The sequence below is a fragment of the Schistocerca piceifrons genome, chromosome 4, assembly GCF_021461385.2.
Source record: "Schistocerca piceifrons isolate TAMUIC-IGC-003096 chromosome 4, iqSchPice1.1, whole genome shotgun sequence".
In the NCBI taxonomy this organism is placed as follows: Eukaryota; Metazoa; Arthropoda; class Insecta; order Orthoptera; family Acrididae; genus Schistocerca; species Schistocerca piceifrons.
The window spans coordinates 616108359-616131109 of record NC_060141.1 but is presented as its reverse complement, the minus strand read 5'-3'; the positions used below and the strand labels follow the sequence as shown (position 1 = coordinate 616131109).

The 22751-nt window shown below is 40.0% G+C and overlaps 1 protein-coding gene across 4 annotated transcripts in view; it reads left to right on the top strand.

The window, feature by feature from the left end:
- Positions 1-22751, top strand: part of LOC124795299 — a 143106-nt gene that overhangs the window by 86837 nt on the left and 33518 nt on the right. For 3 of the 4 annotated variants that reach the window (XM_047259257.1, XM_047259256.1, XM_047259258.1), the window contains 2 exons: positions 7886-8104; positions 17450-18235. In XM_047259257.1, the coding sequence (XP_047115213.1) occupies positions 7886-8104; positions 17450-18235 (1005 nt within the window). The remainder of the gene's footprint in view (positions 1-7885; positions 8105-17449; positions 18236-22751) is intronic. The other variant, XM_047259259.1, reaches the window with a different exon arrangement.

Genomic DNA, 22751 nt, shown 5'->3' with positions numbered 1-22751 from the left:
GTGTTTCCACAGCAGTGTTGCCACTATTGAAGTTCCAACCTACGTACTAAGATAACATAGATTCTGTGCCACATAATTTTGTTAGCTTCATCTTCCTATAAATCATGAGAAAGAGCGAGACAAGCAATTTAAAAAGTTTGTCTTTTTGATATCCTATTTTAGGTACACTACAAAAGGGAAGAGTAGCTAGATGAAAATGAGGTAAGGTGTATGATACTGTGAGAAGAATTTAACAGGGCAACACAAGTTATGTTCAGAATAACCACCAACAGCGGCAATACATGCTTCCAGTCTGGTATGGAATGACTGTTTCGCATGTGCTAGCATTTCAGTGGAGAGGCCTGAGCAGCTGCAGTAATACATAGTTGCATATCATCAGGTGTTGTTGTTATGTCTTTGTAGGCAGGATGTTTCAGCTTTCCACACAGAAGAAGAGGCTGCAGGCATCAAATCTGGGAAATGGGCTTGCCGAGGTACAGGTCCTTTGTGTCCAATCCAACGATTAGGAAATAATTCCTGAAGACATGCTGTAGTACTTTCTGCACTATGGGCTGGACAACCATCATTTTGGTACCACAGGTTCCTTCTAGTTTGCAGAGGAAGGTCTTCTAGCATCCGTGGAAGATGGTCTGTTAGGGGCTGCGATACTTGTGCCCATTTAATTTTCCACCTCTGAAAAACTGGCCTATGAGCTGATGGTTCACAGTCCCACACCTCAAATTTGCACTCCATGGATGCTGATTTTCCTCCTAACAAAGCCAACAGGTATTGTCAACACATCAATAGTGGATGTTTTGGCAGTTTACCTGGCTGTGATTGGGAAATGTGGCTTCATCACTAAAAAGTATATGATAAATCTAGACTATCCTGTCTTGACGTCTATGTTTAGAAGTTAACATGATTCTCATAATCATTTCCATTCAGCTCTTGGTGTAAAGAGATGTGATAGGCATTAAACTTGTGCTGATGGAGAATGCCTAGGACACTTGCCTGACTCATGCCACAGTCCTTGTGTATCCCGCAGGAGCCAATATGCAGATCAGCGGCAACAGCAGTAAGAACATTAATTTCATGCTCTTCTGTCATCATTTGTTTCCTTCTGTTATGTTGTCTAGGTGTTACACTACCACTTTCACGTAACTGGATGAAGAGGTTGATAAATAATTGCAGAGATGGTTGACATCTGTTAAAATATCTTACCTCATACACTGCACAAGAATAAACTACATTCTTCCCACTGGTAAATCACATTGTCCACTCACGAACTACTGCTTGGACTGTTGTACACTGACTGACAAGCAAGTCACAGTGCACTCAAGGAACACACAAGCACATGGTCAGCAAACATAACATCACCACACCTTGCAACTACACAGGTTTAGTGGCTCAAACAAGTGTCTGTGTGGAAACTATTCAAAATACAGTATCTTATAAGTGACTTGCTCTAGAATCATCCAACAACCACACTGACTTTCTAATTTACCCTACTTTTAGCTTGTTATGTCAATAGGCATTGTCCCATTTAAAAATGTGTGTTTGCACAAAAAACACACTACCAATCCATTCTGTGAAAACTATGTATCGGTAGTACTTTCCATTTCTGCCATATTTCTTCAGTGGTGTGATGATTGGTGTGTAGTGTTACATTGTACAGCAAAAAAAGGGTTGTTTGAGGGTCCTGACATATTGGACAGAAGTTGTAGTGCATCCCTGCTCAAAAAAGCTATAATCACACCCACTGCACTCCATAATACTGTGGCCATAACTTGCCCTGCCAGTCACACCATTTTGGACTTTTCATTAATGAGTTTTTGTGATGCCATTCCATTGACTGCCTCTTTGATTCTGGTTAAAAAATGCCCCCATGTTTCATCTGCAGTCACAGTTTTTTTCCAGACACTCTCTAACTCCAAACAGAAGTGCTGCAAGGGTTGTTTTTCTCATCTCTTTATTCTGGTTGGTTAACATTCTTGGTACTAAAGTTGGACAAACGTTTGAGTGTGCTAGATGTTGAATAATCACCACCACACTGTCTTTATTGAGGGAGTTTATGCAACGCAAATCACTTGCTATTATCCAGCGGTCACCATGAATTGTGTAATCAACTCACTGAATGTTGTGTAAAGTCACTGATGTCACCAGCCTGCCGCACCACATTTCCTTAGCCAGTGACATTTGCCTTTCACTTTATTACAGCAATGAACCCATTGTCTGCCGGTGCTGATATCCACTGTTGCATCAACATACACATTCAAGAATTCTGTCACAGAATGCTGTCTAATACGATCATCAGTGTCGTCCACTCTCCAAGCAACAGCAGTACTGACATCTGTTAACAGTGAAAGTTACTGCTGCAATAGGTTGGAGACGCAGCTTTGCAGAATAGCATCAATTCAAATTTTTTACTTAACAAACTATTTGAGGAGGAAAAATAGTAGCCATTACTTTTTGACTGAGCCTCATATTTACAACAGAATTGAAATACTGATAGAAGTCAACTTCGGGAAGATTATTTCAAGTTCTAAAGAAGTGTAGGAACCCACGAAGCAATATTGACTCTTTCACTTACTGTACAAGAAGAGGTCCCCAGGGTGGGATTCACATTTCAAAACAATCAATACGGTTATGTATGTTAAGTTCCAACGTATCATGCCCTTCAGCCATTAATGTTGTTGGGCCCTCATTTGTGAGTAATCAACAACAAAAAACTTTTGAATTTTTTTGTGACACTCAACAGCTTTAAAAGTAGGAAGAATACACAAATTGCTTGTGTAATGTAATAGTTACAGCACAGTCATCAGATGCAAAAGGTTGTGGGTTTGAATCTTGTCATGGGCTTTGATTTTTTTTTTTTATTTTAAAATCTTTATCAAAATGACTTCATTATTTCTATCCAATTATTTGATTTAAATGTTTTTTAGCTATTCCTTTTTCACATCATATTAATCGTCATATTAACTTTTTCACTTACTCTCATTTTTCTTCCTATCATTCTTTCTCCTTTTGGAATATTTGTTCATGTGATTGTAATTGTTGCTTTGTATTAACTTAAATGTAATTTCTTCCATTTTATGATCTTACATTTTTGTAAATGTCATTGCATTTATTATTTCTATTTCTCATCTTGCTTGAATTTCATTTTATGTATAATTTCTTCTTTTGTTTAAGTCTTCATCTGCATTACTTTTTCCATAGTGTAAAAAGAATTTATTTTTCAGATTTTTGTATGACAATTACCATAAAAAAAGAAAGTACATCTTGGAACCCATTGCATAGTTTATCTCATCTTTTGTTCTTTAACTGATAGATCAACATGTACAAATGTTTAAATATTATCATAGGTAAATAAAAATAATTAAAATCAAATGTACAAAGATTCCAAATAAAAAAGAATTACATGCAGTCAAAATAAGGCCAAATAAAATAGTTAATACAATATGAGGAAAAACTACCATCACAGCTATATCTTGAGAATGTCTTTATTCTATCACACGACTGGTTTCGGCGGCACACTACCACCATTCTCAGTTCTACTGCCAAATGAGTATTTAATTTCCTTGCCACATTTATTGTGGTATCCTTGTTACCAGCACACGTGGGCTAGCTTTCATCAGGAGTCTGTACTCAATGCCATGTTGTCTCCATTGACACGGTATCGAGTACAAACTCCTGATGAAAGCTAGCCCACGTGTGCCAATACCAAGGATCCCACAGCAAATGTGCCAAAAAAATCAAATACTCCTTTGTCAGTGGGCCTGAGGATGACAGTAATGTTCAGCTGAAACTAGTCGTGTGGTAGAATAAAGACATTCTCAAGATACAACTGTGGTGATACTTTATCATATATATCATCAGCTAAAGCCCCTCATCCTTGCAGTAAGATGGACATCCATAAAGTTAATACAATGATTAAAATGATGTGACAAAAGAATAGAAATAAAAAATTACATTTTAACCAATTAATTGATTAAAAATAATGATCAAAGTCATTTTGATAAAGATTTAAAAATAAAAATATTTAAAGCACTTGACAAAATTTGAACCCACAGCTTACTGCATATGAAATTCAATAATACTATACCAACAGCTGCTATACTGATATTGTTTCATAAGGCAACCAGTGTCAACATTCCAGTCATGTAATTTTGAGGCCTGTCCCATAAATGACACAAAGTGCCACTTGAGCATGGATAAGTCAAGGCACCAATACTCGTTTCTGGTTCCATAGATAACCAAACTTCATGAGCATACATGCAGACCACACATGCTCATGAAATTTGGGTATCTATAGAACCAGATGAGAATATGTGCTTCTATATGCGGGAGTGGTACTTGATGTCATTCGCGTGACAAGCCTGAAGGTGATATGACTGGAATGTTGGAACTGGTTGCCTATTTAATCAATATCAATATAGTGCTTGTTGGTATAATATTACTACATTTCTTCGACCAGCCGCTGTCGTATGCTCCTGAACCCATGATGGAGTTACATTTATTTTGCGTATGACAACCTTACCGTAACTGTTATACCGGGCAAGCAGCCTCTGCATCCTTCCTATCCTTAAAGCTGTAAGAGTGTCACGAAATTCTGAATTTTTTATTTGCCGCTTACTCGCAAACGAGGGCCCACCAGGGTGCATGGCTGCAGGGTGTGATACCGTGGACCCTATGACCTACACCACCCTATAGATTATTTCAAAAGTTGATTCCACCCCTGAAACATTAAAGAAGGGCAAACCTATTTTTATAGCATTTGTAGACCAGGGGATAAATCTTTTGATGCTGTTCACTGGAATACAATCTTTAAAATTCTGAAGGTTGCAGAGATAAAATACAGATACCACAAGGTTATATTCAACTTGGACAGAAACCGGACTGCAGTTATTAGGTTTGCCAGGATTGCCCACTGCCCGCCTAGAAACACCTATTGTTTTGTCAGTATGCAGACAGAGGACTTTTGTGTCATCGTTAGATGCAATAAAACAATATTCAAGAGTATTACAAAGAATATAAGTCATTGCTGTGACTTTGGCAGTGGCCAATGGCTACGTAATCCGGAGAAGAATCCGCTGAATCCAACTGTAGGCTAAGGCCGCCGAGGATGCTGCATCAACTCTTGAGTGGAAGTAGATGACACTGGGGTGCAGAAGTTTGCCGCCCAATGATGACTTAGACATGCTCCGTCGGTAGCACTGCTTGGAGATGGCACTGACTGCTAAGTGTTTCAGGGAATACTCAGTCTCAACCAGATAACTGTCCACACTGTCCCATCAAGTGGACTGCGATGTTGGATGCCATGATGTGCTGAATGCTGAATCTGGCCCACCAATACTTTAGGCATTCAGACTCTTATGACACTGGAGTTGTAGGATAGCTTCAGCCCTGGACTGGAGCCATGTTGGTAGCCCCTGGACTACCCATCAGTGCTTGCTACTGTGCTGATTTCAGTACTGGATGATGGACTTCGTTATCTGTGGTTACAAATGGGTAATCTCCTCATAGGGCAGCAAGTGTAAGACCAACATAAGAACAATCCCACACACGAGATGTTAGTGCACCGTCATCAGAGAATCAAGTGTGAACAACATGAATGCCATTGATCTTGCTGATTGTGTGCTCTAATGGATATGGAGTCTCTGATCTGTGACGTCATTCCTTGTGACCGAATTCATTCTGTTCATCTTGAGTCGTCAGTGATCTTCAGTTCTGCTACATTTGCTTAACAAAGGGTCTTTACTGCTTAGTCAGACACCTGCTAAGCAATGTTGCATCCTACTTAGTGTCTCTTACATGACATTACAGCAGCAGTTAGGTCTGCACTATTCTAATGATTTTCTGTTGAGCTCGCAATCTCACTCAAGAATGTCAAGGTAGCTGTCTTCCTGGATGAGTAATGGTGTTGAAATGTTGACACTCCCGAGCTGGTAACTGTTGATAATTCCATGTGATTGGTACAAGATGTTCGAACTTAGAAAATTTAATGCTTCCCAATTTTTTGCGTAACAGAATTGCAGGACAGGAAAGGGAAGCAGCAGCTGAGAAGGGAATGAGACAGGGTGGTAGCCTATCCCCGATATTTTTGATCTGTACATTGAGCTAGCAGTATGGGAGACCAAAGAAAAATTTAGAGTGGGAATTAAATTTTAAGAAGAAGAAATAAAAACTTTGAGGTTTGCTGATCACATTGTAGCTTTGTCAGACAACAAAGGATTTGGAAGAGGAGTTAAACAGAATGGACAGTGTCTTGAATGGAGGACACTAGATAAACATCAACAAAAACAAAACAAAGGTAATGGAATATAGTCAATTTAAATAAGGTAATGCTGAGGGAATTAGGTTAGGAAATGAGATGCTAAAAATAACAGCTGTATTTTGCTGTTTGAGCAGCAAAAAACTGATGATGGGTGAAGTAGAGGGAATAGAAAATAGAGATTGGCTATAGCAAGGAAATTGTTTCTGAGAAAGAGAAACTTATTATCATCAAATATTGAGTGTTAAGAAGTCTTTACTGAAGGTATTTGTCTGGAGTGTAGCAATGTGAGGAAGTGAAATGTGGGCGATAAACAATTTGGTTAAGATGAGGATACAAACTTTTGAAATGTGGTGGTACAGAAGAATGCTGAAGATTAATGGTTAGGTCGTGCAAATACTGACATCGTAAATGAATATGTTTGAGGAGAAAATAACTTGACTAAAAGAAGAAATTGATTGATAAGGCTTGTTTGGAGGTGTCAAGGAATTGTCAATTTGATATTGGAGGCAGGGGAGGTTTGGAGATGAAGATGATTGTGCAGGATAGGCTAGTTTAGAGAGCTATATCAAACCAAGACCATAAGAACAATATAATTGTATCGATGGGACATAGACCCTGGCTTGCTTATTCACTTCAGTAAATGCACATGTCCATTCTCACTAAGGTTGCTGCTGATCAGCCTAATAACATCATCAATACCAATGCATAAATATTTTCTTGCCACAGATAATCTGCTTACAAAGGATGTATGTTTCTATAAACGATAGAGACGGAAGTCATTTACATGTACAGCATTTCAAACAAGCAAATGTGTAATGTTGAGTTCAGTGAGCTAGTGCTCTAATACTGGTTGAAGGCGTTGGTTTGAAATGGGGAATGCGTCTCCATTAAATTCAAGAGCTCTCACTGTTCTTTGCTTTCATGTAAAGGAGTTGACTACTGATTATCTTCTGTATCGAAAATGTTCAACATTTTGTCTCCTCAGACCCACTGGCACTGCATTCCAGCTTCAGTTGAAAATACAAATCACTGCAACCAGTCGTATTTATTATTCTTTTCACTACATGTTATTTCAGTTAATAATGCATTAACAGTTTGTATGCTTGACTCTGTTTTGGCAGCTTGTGAAGCTGTCTGACAACAGAAGACAAAAAAAAAAGAACTAGTTTAGTTGAAGGCTCAAAGTTACGTGGATACAAAAGTTGCATTGGTGAAGATTAACATATATTTAATTATAATTGAACTAAGCAAAGATTGCTTATTAAGAGCTACCAAGTGCAAAGAACATGGTTGTGTGTGTGTGTGTGTGTGTGTGTGTGTGTGTGTGTGTGTGTGTTTGTAAAAATGCGTAGTGACAGTACAGTGATTTATATTTTCAATTGTCATTTCATAATGGGCACATACACACCATACTTAAAATGTTTTTGGCTATGGTTGTCTGTCAAATTTCATTTTATTCAGTGTTCCATACACAACTCTGCACTTGGTGTAAAGGTTTTTGCAAATCCCATGCTGCACCCTACAAATAAACTATTAACAGAGACTGCTTTAACTACTGAATGTTAGTGCTCACAAGGATTGTTATATCCCTTTCAGTCTGTTTCCAGTACTCTTGTTTTTTTATTTTTATAGCACATAGATGGCCATATGGCTACAGAACAACTAAGAAAGCGAACATATCAAGAGGAATTAAGGAAACAAATTGAAGAAAAGCGACAACTGGAAGCACAGCAAAGGGAAAAAGAAAGAAGAGAGGAGGAAATTATTCTGAAAAGAGTTGAACAGCAGCAACTTAGAATGAAATTAGAATTTGAAAGAGAGCAAGCTCAACGCAGACACAAGGTAGAGAAGGTAAGCTGTAGGTGGCTGTTAAATCTGCTTTGATTCTTGTTACCCATGTAATTCTTCAGACAAGCAATGGCTGAGGACTCTAATTCCAATTATCTTCTGCTGGTAAGTGCTGATTGAGGGGGATGGTCGGAACTTCAGTTCTGCAAATACTCTTTACAACTACCCTTTCTTGATATGTGTGCTGAATTCAGCATTTTCTTTGGCAAATGATACACCACCAGGCCACCATAAATTCCAGTTCAGCATACATTACTTGAAATGTTAAAGAAATCATATTTGATCTTTTTAACTTCAAATATGCAACAGGACAGTTTCTTAACTAGTGAAAAAATTTAATTCCTTCCTGCAAACTTGGGAACAAATGTAACTATTGTAGTGTTCCTCTGTGGAACTACACAGGAAGGATCTCCTCATAACTGACAACCAACTTCTTCCTCAGTTCGATTTTAGAACGAAGACACCTCATTAGTCACGTTTAAGATGGGATGGGCGAATATCACTCCGTTGTTGATTACTTGAGCCTGTTGAAAGAGTCCTGTAAACAGGCTTAACTATGTGGACAGATGTTTTCTGTTTTCCACAACCATGAGAAGGCTCACAATACTACTAAGAAAACAGATCTCTGTGTGGAGCCCTGAACATGTGTTACCCTCCTCCCCCACTTTTGTAATGTTGTTCTTCCTCTCACATTATTTTTGATATTGAGTTAGTGATGGTGCTATCAGTTGTTTTTTTTTAAACAAGAGAATGGTGGCCCTTGTGGTACTATTCTAAATGTGACCCCTTTTCTAGTTCCCTTCCTGCTTCCTGATGGCCTTTATCAGCAATGAGACACACAGCCACAAGTTTCCTTCCCTTTTCTTTCTTTTATTTTATTTATTTTTTTTCCTAGTAGCCATAAATAGTGTGCGGTCCAAAGTAATGAACCTAATTCAAAGTGGACAACGTTTTTAATTTTCTACTCTTTTAACCAGTCTCCTCTAAACCCCACAACAGTTGCAGTGCCATAGAATCTTCATTGATTTCATCCCCATTGATCTCTTCATTTCATTTCAATGACATTTTATTTATATCCTTTGTGGCAGGGTGAGGCACTATTCACAAGCTCCATTACCCAATGTTACAGTTTCCATGAAAGCCCTTGGAAGAACATATGGTGATAGTGCTTGGAAATCATAGAGGGAAAAACCGAACAATATAAAAAGTATGACTCACGTCTGGAGACTTGTCCTGATGGCTTAGTAGTTAAGGCAGCTGCTTGCAATAAGCAAGAAATTAAAGTCCTGGTCTGACACAAATTTTGAAATGTCATTACATTACATTATACACTGACGAGGCAAAATGTTAGACCATCTACTTAACAGTGTGTTGGTCCACCTTTGGAACCCAGAGTTATGTCGCACCAGTTGTCTATGCGCAGATGATGCAGTTCCCTTAAGTAGAACTTCATAATACTAGGCCCACCAGCCTATATGTCCTGTGTTGCAGTGCATGTTCCTAGGAGCCATGACGTGAGTAATGGTGTATCTGGGCATCAACATCGGCTGGTGTTACAAGAAATGTGATTCATCTGACTATGTGACACATTTCCCTTGATCCATGTTCCAATCTCAATGATACCATGCCCTCTACAATTGTTATTGATTATGTAGATGGTCTAAAATGGGAACAAATAGGTTTTGTCTGCTGCGGAACCACATGTACAACAATGTCTGCTTTTCCAAAGCTCCGAAAGTTATGCCTATGAAGGCTTTGTACTCTGTTATCAGATAGCAATTTATCCTGTTGTACAGTGGAGACAAGTCTCCGACCTCCACATTCTGTGATGACACCTGTCCATCAAACACCTTGTCGCCTACTTGTGGTTTCACCGTCCTTCAACAACTTTCCATAGACATTCACAGCAGTAGCATGTAAACAGCCAGCCATCTTCGCTGCTTCCAAGATGCTCAGTACTGTAACAATCTAATCTTAAAGTCACTTATGTCACTGGATATAATCTTAAAGTCACTTATGTCACTGGATATCCCCATCTGTGACTCATATTGTCACTAGAATAATTCCCCATTTCTCTATCCTCTGCTTGTATACTTCCCTTATCACATCACGTGCCTGCAACAACACCAGTGTTTTGTCTCATTAGTGGAGGTTTACCATATCTAAATGGTTTGCACTGATGTCATTTCATATCATTCCAACTTTACTAAACTAATTCCCATTGAGGCATTCATTTCATAATTAATATTGTATGGAGAAGTGGGCTGGAAGTACTAGTTTAAATTTTTTCACATTTAAAGGTATTGAAATTTGCAATCTTTTGGAGCCAGTTGTTCCTTCTTCTGCGAGAAAGGTCGAAGAGGAAGGGAGAGGGTTGAAGGAAACAGATTGGTGAGGTTTAGGAAAAGGGGTAGAGTTTGAAAAAGTTGCCCAAAACCCTGTGGCAGGAGAGGCTTACCGGACAGGATGAGAAGGGAGTCTTTCTTTCTCATCCCATCTGGTAAGTCTCTCCTGATCCAGGGTTCTGGGTGACTTTTCTGAACTCTGTCTCTTTTCTTAACCCTCGTAAATCCTTTCCCTTCACTCCTCTTCCGTCCTCTTCAGCTATTCTGCGAGAAGACGGAGCCACTAGCTGCGAAAGCTTGCAAATTTCAGAATGTTTTGTATGTGTGTTGTCCTGCCACAGCTTGATTTAATTTTTTTTTTATACTATAAATTTTTTGATTGAAAATCTTTTGCCTCTGATCATACATTGTGTCACTAGATAGTGAATTGATGATTGTAAAACTGACTTCAATTTCTTGCACAAATTTTTTCTAGTCAAAGCTAATCCTTGTTCATAGTAAAAAAATGTGAGGTTAACATTTATACAATGCAGGTTTCTGATGTTCTCGTCTAAGATCAGCTGCTTTGTGCAACTTAACTAACAGCAGTTGGATAAAGCAAAAAGTATACATTAATATTCATACAGACACTACTGCTTACTGAGGGAGCAGTTAAAAAGTGATTGTACTGAAATTCAAGTATGAGCCAGCTTTTGGGGGGGAAATTAAAAAAAATATTGTACGTGATAGCTAAGACAAGTAGCAAGTAATTTTCTAGACAAATTGGTCACCTCTTACGTGTTTCACAGTTTTTGGAAATTCAACTTTTAAAGCTAAATTGATGAAAATTGTTATTTGACTTCTCAGTTAGAAATAAAGAAATATGTCTTAGGGGATGAAAATTTCTGTGGAAATATCGCCACAAGAATTCAAAAGGCAGGTTCACAGAAATCTCAGACTTCAGCTACCAGGGTTGCTTTATGGCCTTAATTAGTGCGGAAAGTTCAGAAGGTGTTGCATTTTGTGAACTAAATCAAAGAAAGCTATTTAACGATCACCACAACAAATTGGCTCCATCATTATTTTACAGAAAAAGAAACAGATCTTTAATACCTAAGTTTCCTGTTGGCCTAATATATGTTTATAAACTTATTTTTGTTGTAGTTACTATGCAAACTAATCATTACTGATGACAAAGTAGATACCACTTTTAAATGTGATTCTATGTCAAGGAATGTCCATTTGAGATGAGAAACTCCAGTACCAGGTCCTAGACTGGTGCTGATACATATAGAATCACTTATCCAATGTTTGTCTTTCTTTTTTGACTATCTACATGAAATGAAATGAAATTTAATGGAACACTTTACTTACGAAAAGAATGGCAGCCACGTAAAGGATCACAAACTTTTTTTAAAGAGTAGGTTCTTAGGTTTTTACAAGATAATATTTATTTTTTTGTTCATTATGTGAGAGTAAACTTTATCAAATTAATTTTGCTTCTGTGTATTCTGTGGTTGGATATAGAGATTTTAAATATAAATGGTGAGTGGCTGCATTGTACTGTCATAAATATTGTAGGGGACAGGACATGCTTATTCCTAGAACTTTTGTATGTCCTGTACAGCTTTCAGCTGTGAACTGGGGAAGTTCATGATCAGATCATACATCACGTCATAGAGAATTGGAAAGAATTTTCCATCATGTCCGATGACCATGATGGTAATAACTACTGCAGTTCTGATGCCTGCTTTGCTGATATGTCCCAACCTCAAACATATGGTGGTTACAGATATCTGGTGGCAGCTAGGGAACTCTTTGAATTTGTATTCGAAGTTTATTGAACTAAAGAGCATTATGCAAAATTCGGAATAGAAGGTAAGCCTGTGGGGAGGCTACACCTAAGCTTAACATTTCTAGCGGTCATTTTGATGTTTATGTTTTACCTCAAAATGAAGTGTTTTCTATTGTAACACCTTTTATTCACCCTGAGTATGTTACGCTCAACTTACAAGGTGTACAACTTTGCTTCCGTCGTTTTTTCCTCAAGATTTGAGGCTTCAGTGAAACAAATTGGTTAAACATGTATCATTCAAAGTATTTTCCATGGCTGGCCACTACTTTCTCCCATCTTTCAGGCAGTGTACGAATCCCGCGTTGAAAAAATTGTTCATCTTTTGAAGCGATCCGCGAATCGATCCAATTTGTGACTTCTTCATGATATTGGTAGTGTTGGTCAGCCAGGGCATGTGTCGTTGATCTAAACAGGTGATAGTCAGAGGGAGCAATGTCTGGAGAATACAGCGGGTGGGGTGGGACTTCCTATTTTAACGTTTCCAAGTACGTTTTGACCCCTTTTGCAATGTGGGGTCAGCGCTGTCGTGCTGCAAAATAACTTTATCATGGCACTCGCTGTATTGTGATCTTTTATCTTTTAATGCTCTGCTCAAACGCATTAATTGCTTTTAGTAATGAGCACCTGAAATTGTTTCACTTGGTTTTAACACCTCATAGTACACGACGCCAAGCTGGTCCCACCAAATGAAGAGCATGATCTTGGAGCCGTGAATATTCGGTTTGGCTGTCGATGTGGAAGCATGGCCAGGATATTCCCATGATTTTTTGTTTTTAGAGTTATCTAAATGAACCCATTTTTCGTCCCCGGTCACAATGCAATGCAGAAATCCCTTCCGTTTTTGCCTCTGAAGCAACTGTTCACAAACACCATTCAACGTCTCTTGGTTTCAGCTCACATGGATGCAAGTTCCTTCTTTCTGAATCATGCCCATAGCCTTGAGATGTTTTGAAATGGCTTGCTGTGTCGCTCCCACTAATCATGTCAATTCTTCTTGAACTTGACACAAGTCTTCACTCAGCAATGTCTCCAATTCTGCATCTTCGAAAACATTCTCTCTTCCACCACTGTGCCGGTCTACGGCGTTAAAATCACCATTCTTGAAGTGTTGAAACCACCTAAGACACAGTCTTTCACCAATAGCGTCCTTACTATACGTACTTGAGAGCATTTGATGAGGCCCAGCCGCTGTTTTCTTCATATTGAAACAAAACTGTACCAACTCCTGCAAATGACTGGAATTAGGCTCATAAGCTGACATTTTCAATCAAGAACAACTTTATGATGCAGACACAAATCGACTAATGTTTGAATGAGGTTATGTTGACCAAGGTCCAAGCTAACTGCCTGACATCTGCGATTTGTTTCTTTCGGCTGCTACTTACTGTTGTTACCACCTATCGGCAAATGGCGGAAGCAAAGTTGTACACTTCATAAAAACTTCATTTGCTACAGAATCTGACTCAGCTGTAATTAATTTAAGGACGTCATCTTTCAACAACCCTGCCCACAGTGGTTGTAGAGAACAGTGTGCTGGATGCACTAATGTTAAAATGAGGAAGCAATTTAAGAAGTCATCAAAAATATATAGGGAAAAAAAAGCCAGAAATTCATAGAGCAGCAGCAATATGGTACCAGGAAATTAAGAAGGCAGTTTCATGCCAACTTTTAAGGTTTGAGGTCAAATGTGTCATTTGGTAGGAAGTCTGTTACTGAAACTTAAACAGAAAGCACAGTTTCTTCAGATATATTTTATGGATGAGGACAAAACAGAAGTACATTTGAGATGCAGCAACTTTGCTGGTGTCAAACAAACATTAGTGAAATCTTTACATAATGTGTTGCAGAATGTCAGCAACTACATAAACACCTAAAAACAGCTGTAGAAAAGATTCTTTCAATGTGTAAGGAATCTGAAGTTGTGATTCATGCATTAAGAAAACCCAGTGATGCTTATTGTGGTTGCTTTAATGCACTAATGAGGTAGTGCTGGTGATGAGAAATTGTCCTCCAGAACTTTGGTCATAGATTGTGGAATATCAGTAAAGTCCATCCGTCATACAGCACTCTAAATAACCGTTTATGTTTTTTCGTGGCAAAGGTGGGTAGTCTATAGATTAGCCCATTAGAGCTTGAGACCAAACGACCTCTCAAAAAGACTGTTTTTGCCATAAATTTCTGATCTTACCATATAATATTTAGAAAAGGAGAAGACAATCACCTAATGTATTGTAGGTCTTTATTCAGGCGATATTTAGTAGACATATACTAAATTAGAAATATAGAAGGGATATACATGTAGATAACAGTTGGGTGGTACCTTACAACCCTGCACTTTTACATATCTTCAGTACTCATATTAATGTTGAGTACTGCAACTCCGTCAAATCTATTAAATACATTTGTAAATATGTAAATAAAGGTAGTGATCAGACCAAATTTTCCTTAGAAAACCAGAAAGATGGGGTAAAATTGTATGGAAGTGGGCATTAAATCAGCAATTCTAAAGCAGTTTTGAGAATGTTGGTCTTTTCTGTTAAAGAGAGATATCCTACAGTCACCCCATCTCTCTGCCCGTCTTGAAAAACTGTCAGTATGTTTACTTTACATCTGAAAACATGGCTGAAAAGATCAACAACCCACAACAGACCACACTACTGCCCTTCTTAGAATTGACCAATTTGCAATAACTGTGTTGTATTCTGAAGTCCCTTCTTTCTATGTATGGAATGTCGAGTGTGTGTGAAAGACTGAGGATTGGAAGTGACTGGATGGCCAGGAGTGAAGAAAGACCATGCTTTTGGAATAATCTACACTCTCCACCCAAACATTGAGTGCTATCTCCTATGATTTCTACTGCATGAGGTTCGCAGTCCAACATGTTTTTCTGACCCACCACCTCATATTTCAATCTGCCTGCAAAGCTTTTGGTTTGATGGAGGATGACAAGCATTGGGATTCTGCACTGAGAGAAGCTGAACTGTGTGATTCACCATTTGAACTAAGAGAAATACTCAGTGATGTTGGTATTCTGTTAACTCTCTGATCTGCTGAATCTCTGGGAAAAGTTTAATTTGTTGGAAGACTTCATTCACCAAATTGAGGAAAATTTGCATTGTTCTGCAGAAAATATTTTTAACAACTTATACAATAAATGTCAGGTACAGATTGAGGATGCAGTGTTGGTTATGGGAGGCCAAACTTTACCACAGTATGATTTCCTGAACCAAAATAGCATGAAGTAGTCTTGTAGAATATAGATTATCGAAGGAAAATAAACTGTGACACAAATGCTTTGATGCATTTAGTCTCGGATAGCATAAATTCCCTAACAGTTGCGCACCCCTCTGGTCGTTGTGAAGTGAAGTGTTAAATAGTATTGAATCACATTTGAGTCAATTATTTTTCCTGAATGCTCCCAGAGGATTAGGTCACCTTTTCTAATAAACTTATTTCTAGCAAAAATAAGAATTGATTGGGGCATTGATTTAGCTATGGCATCTTCTGGCATTGCTGCCACAGTGTTGGAAGTTGGTAAAACAGCTCACTCTGCCTATAAATTTCCTCTCACTCTCATCAAAGTTGAAACACCCATATGCAAGTTCCCTAGACAGAGTAATATGGCTGAAGTTCTCCAGGAGTGTAAATTTATCCTGTGGCGTAAGGGTATCATGGTCCCCAAAGGTGAATTTGAAGTACTTAATAAAACTTTGAAAGACATCAGAGGTGATGATTGTGTGGGGTGGAGTTACTGTGCTGCTGGCAGGGGACCTAAGGCAGACTCTTCATGTACATAGAGGAACTCGACTTGACAAGGTTGGGGCATGCATAAAATCTTTGCACCTGTGGCTCTGTCTCATAAAGAAAAATGTTAGAGTCTATGTAAGGGACAATCTGTGCCCGAATTTTTTCTGAGCTCCTACTGAAAATATGGAGCAGAAATTATCCCAACTCTGCCATATAGACAATCTGTGGTCTTGCTGTGTGAATGGGCCATACTAACACCCAAGAACAACAGGGAACATTGATGACATACTACATAATTGCATTGGAAGGTCAGGAATGGAATACAGTTCTATTGATTCAGTGTTGCAGACAGATCAAGCAGTTCACTATCCAGTGGAATTCCTTAATAGCATTAAGCTACCTTGTTTCCCTCCTCATAATCTACCCCTGAATGTTTGTACACCTGTCATGCTAGTGTGCCTCTTCAACTCACCTAAACTGTGCTTACGAAATGTGCTGGAGACGAACTGATGTTCATACCTTGAATACCTCTTATTCCTTCTTACTATTCATTTGAGATCAAGCGATTGTAATCCCATCTTAAAGTATGCTTTGCAATGAATGTTAAAAAAATCTCAGGGCCGTTCATTAAAGGTGGCAAGTATTGACTTGGATTGGGGGGAGGATGATTGCTACTCAAATGGGCAGTTCTATGTCACCTATTCAAGAGTCAGTCCCAACAGCATCCTGGTGACTTTGGCACTAAACATTACAACTACTGGTGTGATATACAAATAAGTGCTTTAATAAATTCAATTATATTTTTAAAAAATATGCAAATCGTTTACAGAGAATCGTTTTATTAAATTTTAATACTGTGTCTGCATTTTAGTTTGTGTAGACTAGATACATTACACAGTGTGTAGATTTACACATGGGCAATGGGCATTACAACATACATTTAGGTTTGAAGAAAAAAAAGAAAAAAGAAGAAGAAGAAAAGAAAACTGTGCAGACTGTACAGTTGACGTGAGCAAAGCAGCGGGTGCTAAGCTTGTTTATATTTGATGCTTCAAATGCTGTTTGTGAAGGCAACAGTCAATGAATAAACCATTACATTTTTTCCTAATATTTTTGTTAAATTAAATGATGATGAGAGTCATAACAAAAGGAACAAACAGCAAATTGGGTATAATACTGCAAGCAGGACATCTTGTAAAATTAGATGTTTCTCAAAAATTCCTGTGCATTTGTCATGTCTTGCATTTTTCTTGCAGAAAGTTTTGGTTTCTAAGAAAACTCATTTATCATGATTGTATCTTCAGCTTCTAAATGCAATTGCTTAATTTGTAACTTTAATTTGCTGTAGGTTAAGTGCACCACTGCCTACTTATTTTCTTATGATATTAACAAAATTAAATTTCATTTGTATTTCTCTTTCAGCGAATGCATCAGTTTGAGTTGTGTAAGTCCAGCAATGAACAAGACGACTGTACACTGAAAAGTAGCAGATCAAATAATGAGAACCATGCTAAATATGAAAGCTCTTTGCCCACAAAAATTGAAAAAATTAAACATTTGCCTCAGGGAGTGACAGACAATGCAGATTTTTCGAATGAATGTGACAGCGCTTTTAACATCATCGTAGATAGTAATAATGGCAACTATTTATCAGTTCTTGAAGTGTGTCAAACACAAGATATTTCAAATAACACTGGAGATGGATTGAAGTATAAAAAATATGAAAGACCTTGTTGGACTGAAAGAAACTGTGCTCCTGGTGTTACAGTCAGTGACATAACACATGTACCTGACAATTTAGGCTGTATCAAACAAAACTCATCTCAGGAAACAAGTACGGGCCCTTCAGAAACTAGTGTGGAGGATTCTTGCCAATTTTCATTAGCAAAATTGTCTTTCAATCCGGAGATTTCCTCACATGTAGGAAAGGATACAGAGACTGCACAAAGGAAACGTCCAGTACCAACTCCAAGAACTAAATCACTCAGTAGCAGTTCCAGAATTGTCAGTAATTCTGCACCCAAGTTACCTAGTGACCAGAGCCAAATCCACTCTACAGCAGTTACGGCCGATAAAGAAAATTTTAATGATTCACTACCAATTCCAATACTAGAAGAGGCAAATAGTTTTGGTTATGATAGCAGTGAAACTCCAGGTACTGATAAGGTGAAGAATGGAGCACTGTTGAGAACTGAAGCCAAATGGAAGGTAAGTAATGAAAAACAGGTTCATAAGAAATCAGTTCCTCGCTTTTCTTTGGCACCAGTACACTTGAAATTGCCTTGTTCATCACCTCTTTCAATGGCGCATAAAGCAAATTTTGTAAATTACATTCACAGTCTCCTTAGTTTTTGAGGCTTTTTCTGTACATGAAATTAAGGTGTACAGTGCCCAATTTGACAACTGGTACACAAATGAAGCCATAATTCACAAGTAATTTCTGCATGTAAGTGCGCGCGCGCGCGCGCGCGCGCGCGCGCGCGCGCGCTCTCACACACACACACACACACACACACACACACACACACACACACATTGTTATTTTAAAAAGTTATACACATATTTAACTTTTTAATAGTGTAAGAGTATTAGTCATTGTGACAACGGCAAATTGAAATGACGTTGGAATGTCTTTGATAAAATGCACACTGTGGAACAAGTGAAGTTGAGATGAGGAGGGAGGTGACAGGTGGGTGGGAGTGCAGGAAGAGTATGGGATAAGAACTATATGACACCCAACGCGATGCAGATATGGAACTCGAAGCTGGATTGTTTGGCTGTCACGAACAAGTGCTCTACTGATTGATCATATAAGCACAACTCATGACCCGTCCTCATTGCTTTACTTCTGCCATTACCTCATCTCTACCTTTCCATGTCCATGGAAAATTTCCCGCACATCTTGTGGGGCCAGCACCCCTGAAAGAAAAGATGTCATGCAGATACAGCTTAACCACAGCCTGGGGAATTGTTTGCAGAATGAATTCTCAGTTGCGGCAGAGTGTGTTGACTTGAAACATTGCGACAGATTAAATGTGTGCTGGACTGGAACTTAAACCTGAGACCTGTGCCTTTTGCGGCCAAATGCTATACCAACTGAGCTATAAAAGCACTACTCACAAACTGCTTCATATATTGACATCTGCGAGTATTGCATTTCCTATGTTCCAAATTACCCCGAAGCTCATTCAGTAGAGCACTTGTCCATGAAAGGCAATGGTCCCAGTTTAGAGTCCTGGTCCCATAAATAGTTTTAATCTTCAGGTAGTTTCAGATAATACACACTCCACTGCTGAGTGAGCATTCATTCTGGAAGTCTCCCACTTTTTGGCCCAATAACTTCTGGTCCCCTTTTAAGGTTTGACTTCACACTTTCAAAAGTCTAAGATGTGTGGGCCATTTGCAGAAGGATGCCTTACTTGGTGCACCAGATATCCATAATGTGATTAGATCTTCTGCACCTCTTATTGTCATGTCTCTGCAACTCGACTATTTGGGTGAGGACACGTTCCAAGGTATGTCATTTTCTTCTGTTGTGCACTGTCCTCTTTTGCCCCCATGACAATATTGGTTTGCTCCAAACCCAGTATCCAGCATGTAGCCAGTCCCATCGTGGTGGGACCATTGCGTACCCATTTGGTGGTGGCCCCCTGACAACACAGGGATCACACTGCTGATGCTGAACTGCAAACTCCTCACATGTGCCAAGGAATAGATGCCTGTCTTGTTGTGGCATCAGGAGTCCCACCAATGGCCATCATACCAGGCAGCCTTTGCTGTGGGTGGGTGGTGCTTGTGTGGAGAGCACCTGATTGTAGTGGGTGGCATCAGGGAGAATCATCCACAATGAAGCGGTCCAAGCCATCTCTTGCTGGTGACCGAATAGCACCAGCAGTCTCTAACAAAGGGCAGGGTAGACTATAATGCTGAGAAATATGACCCTAAATCATTCCCCTCCCTACCTACACCATGGTAAAAACATATGGCTGTGGAAAAGAGAGAGACTTATTCGCCAAGGTATTTAGTATGCAGTGGAACAGATGAGGACTTCTTTTTTGATACAAAGCCTCTATTTTTTGTTGAACACCTGGAGGTAAAGTTTGGGAAAGTGACAGCGCTGTCCAAAATGCGCAATGGATCAATCCTGATTCAGACGGCATCCCCAGCCCAGTCCCGGGCTTTACTCACCTGTGGCAAGTTGGGTGATATTCCCGTTTCCCCGTTTCAGTCACTCCCCATAAAAGCCTTAACATGGTCCATAAAATAAGTTTTCATCTCGATCTCCTGTTGCAGTCCGACGATGAGCTATGTGCCAGTTTAGAATGACAGGTCATGCACTTCATCTGGTGTGTTTATAGGTTGCCACCACTGCCTTTATCTTGGCCTTTCAGGGTTATTCGTAACCTGAAAAGATAAAGGTGATGGTGTACCGCTGTGATGTAAAACCATATGTCCTTCCCCCTATTTGGAGCTTTAAGTGCTGGAAGTTCGAACACGTCTTCCTGGTGCAATTTGAGCACCACATGTAGAGATTGCATAGGTCACTGCATCCGAATACTCCATGTACACCTCCTCCTACCGGTGTCAACTGTGGGGAGCACCAATGCCCCTGCTCGCCAGACTGCACAGTACTCCAAAAGGAGTGGAAAATTGAGTACAAGATCCTGGACGGGCTGTATTACCGCGAGGCTAAACTGAAATACAGAAGGATGAACCCTGCTTGATTGCTATCATCTTAAGCTGGCGCTATGATGATGTCGCCCTTGTTGATGCCATAATGCTCCTTGTCCGAGCTTTCTACAGTGGGCCCCCTGGGCCGCCTATTTGCATCCCCCCTCCTGATGGCTGGAGGCACATCTTCTTCTGTTGCTCCCAAAGCATCTACTTTGGGAGCACCAACCCCTTCCAAATGCCGGTGACATCAGTCCCCTCCCGCCAGCCAGAGAAACAAAAGCCTGCTCCATCTCCTCTCACATGGGAGGGGTCCCTTGGGACCCATGTTTTCCATGGTCTCCTTCATTGGTGAATTGTACACCAGCCAGTGGCTGAAGGAGCCACTGGCTGCTGATCGAAGGGCTTCACAATCTTCCTCTTTCCCTGAAGTTACTTCAGAGAAGCCCTCCCAGCAAGCTCCTTAATCTGCCTCCTTGGTCCTTTCATGTCTTCCTAGACGACAGAAAGCATCATCCTCCAGTGGAATTATGGCAGTTTTTTCTCCCTCTTGGCTGAGTTACAACAACTCTTTGAGTGTTACACCTGCTTTTTTCATTGCCCCTCAGGAAACGTGGTTTCCCACAATGTGGCTGTCGGGGAACTACAGAAACCATGATTGTAACAGACCGTCGGGCGGCATCTGTATCTATGTCATTACCTCTGTCTGTAGCGAACCAGTGCCCCTTCAAACACCTTTGAAAGTTGTGTCTGTCAGAGTGAGGACAATATAGGAAATTACTATCTGTAACATCTACTCTCGTCCAGATGGTGAAGTGCCACACCAGGTATTTGTTGCACTAATTTCCCAACTCACTTCATCTTTTCTACTTGTGGGTGATTTTTAATGCCCCCAACCCTTTGTGGGGTGGAACCAATATTACTGGCCGTGGTAAAGATGTCAAGGATCCTCTAACCCAACTCGACCTTTGCCTCCTCAATACAGGTGCCCCCATCATTTCACTGTGGTGCATGGCACATACTTGGCTGTTGATCTCGCCTCTACTGTCTATCCACTGGTGAGCTCACGTCTTCTGTGGTAGTGACCACTTCCCACACTTCATGTCCCTCCCTTGCATCACTCACCTGGATGATTGCCCAAATGGGCTTTTACCAAGGCTGACTGGGATGCCTTCACCTCTGCTACCACCATTAAATCTCTGTTGTGTGGCAACATTGATGAGGTAATCCAGACCATCACTACTACCACTGTTGCCGCATCTGAATCGGCAATCTCTTGTTCCTCAGGTTGCCTCTGGCGGAAGTCAGTGCCTTGGTGGTCGCTGGAAATCGTTGCAGCCATTAGAGATCATAGGCGGGCCCTCCAACATTGTAAGTGCTACTCATACCTGGAGCAACTCATTGCCTTGAAATGACTCCTTGCCTAGGTCCGTCAACTCATCAAACAACAGAAGCAGGAGTGTTGGGAACGATACGTCTCTACCAGTGGTGCACGAACCTCTCCTTCCCAGGTTTGGACCAAGCTCAGATGCCTTTATGGATATCAGACGCGTGCAGGTATATTTGGAATTTCCACTCGTGGAACTGTATATACTGATCCAGATTTGATCACGGAGCATCTTGTTGAGCATTGTGCTCACTCCTCTGCATCTGCAAATTACTGCCCTGCCTTTTGTCTCCTAAAACAGCAGGTGGAACGACACCACCTATGTTTTGTTCCACGCAACCCTGAACCATATAGTGCTCTCTTCACTGAGTGAGAATTTCTCAGTGCCCTTGCCACTTGGCCTGACACATCCCCTGGACCAGACCACATCCATTCCCAAATGATTAAACATCTGTCAGCAGATTACCAGCACCACCACCTTGCCACCTTCAACCACATCTAGAGCGATGGCGAACTCCAATCGCAATGGCGAGAAAGTACCATCATTCCATTGCTAAAACCTGGTAAGAACCTGCCAGATGTGGATAGCCATCATCCTATCAGCATCACTGACTTTATGTGAAATCTGCTCGAACGTATGGTGAACTGGTGGTTGTGTTGGCTCCC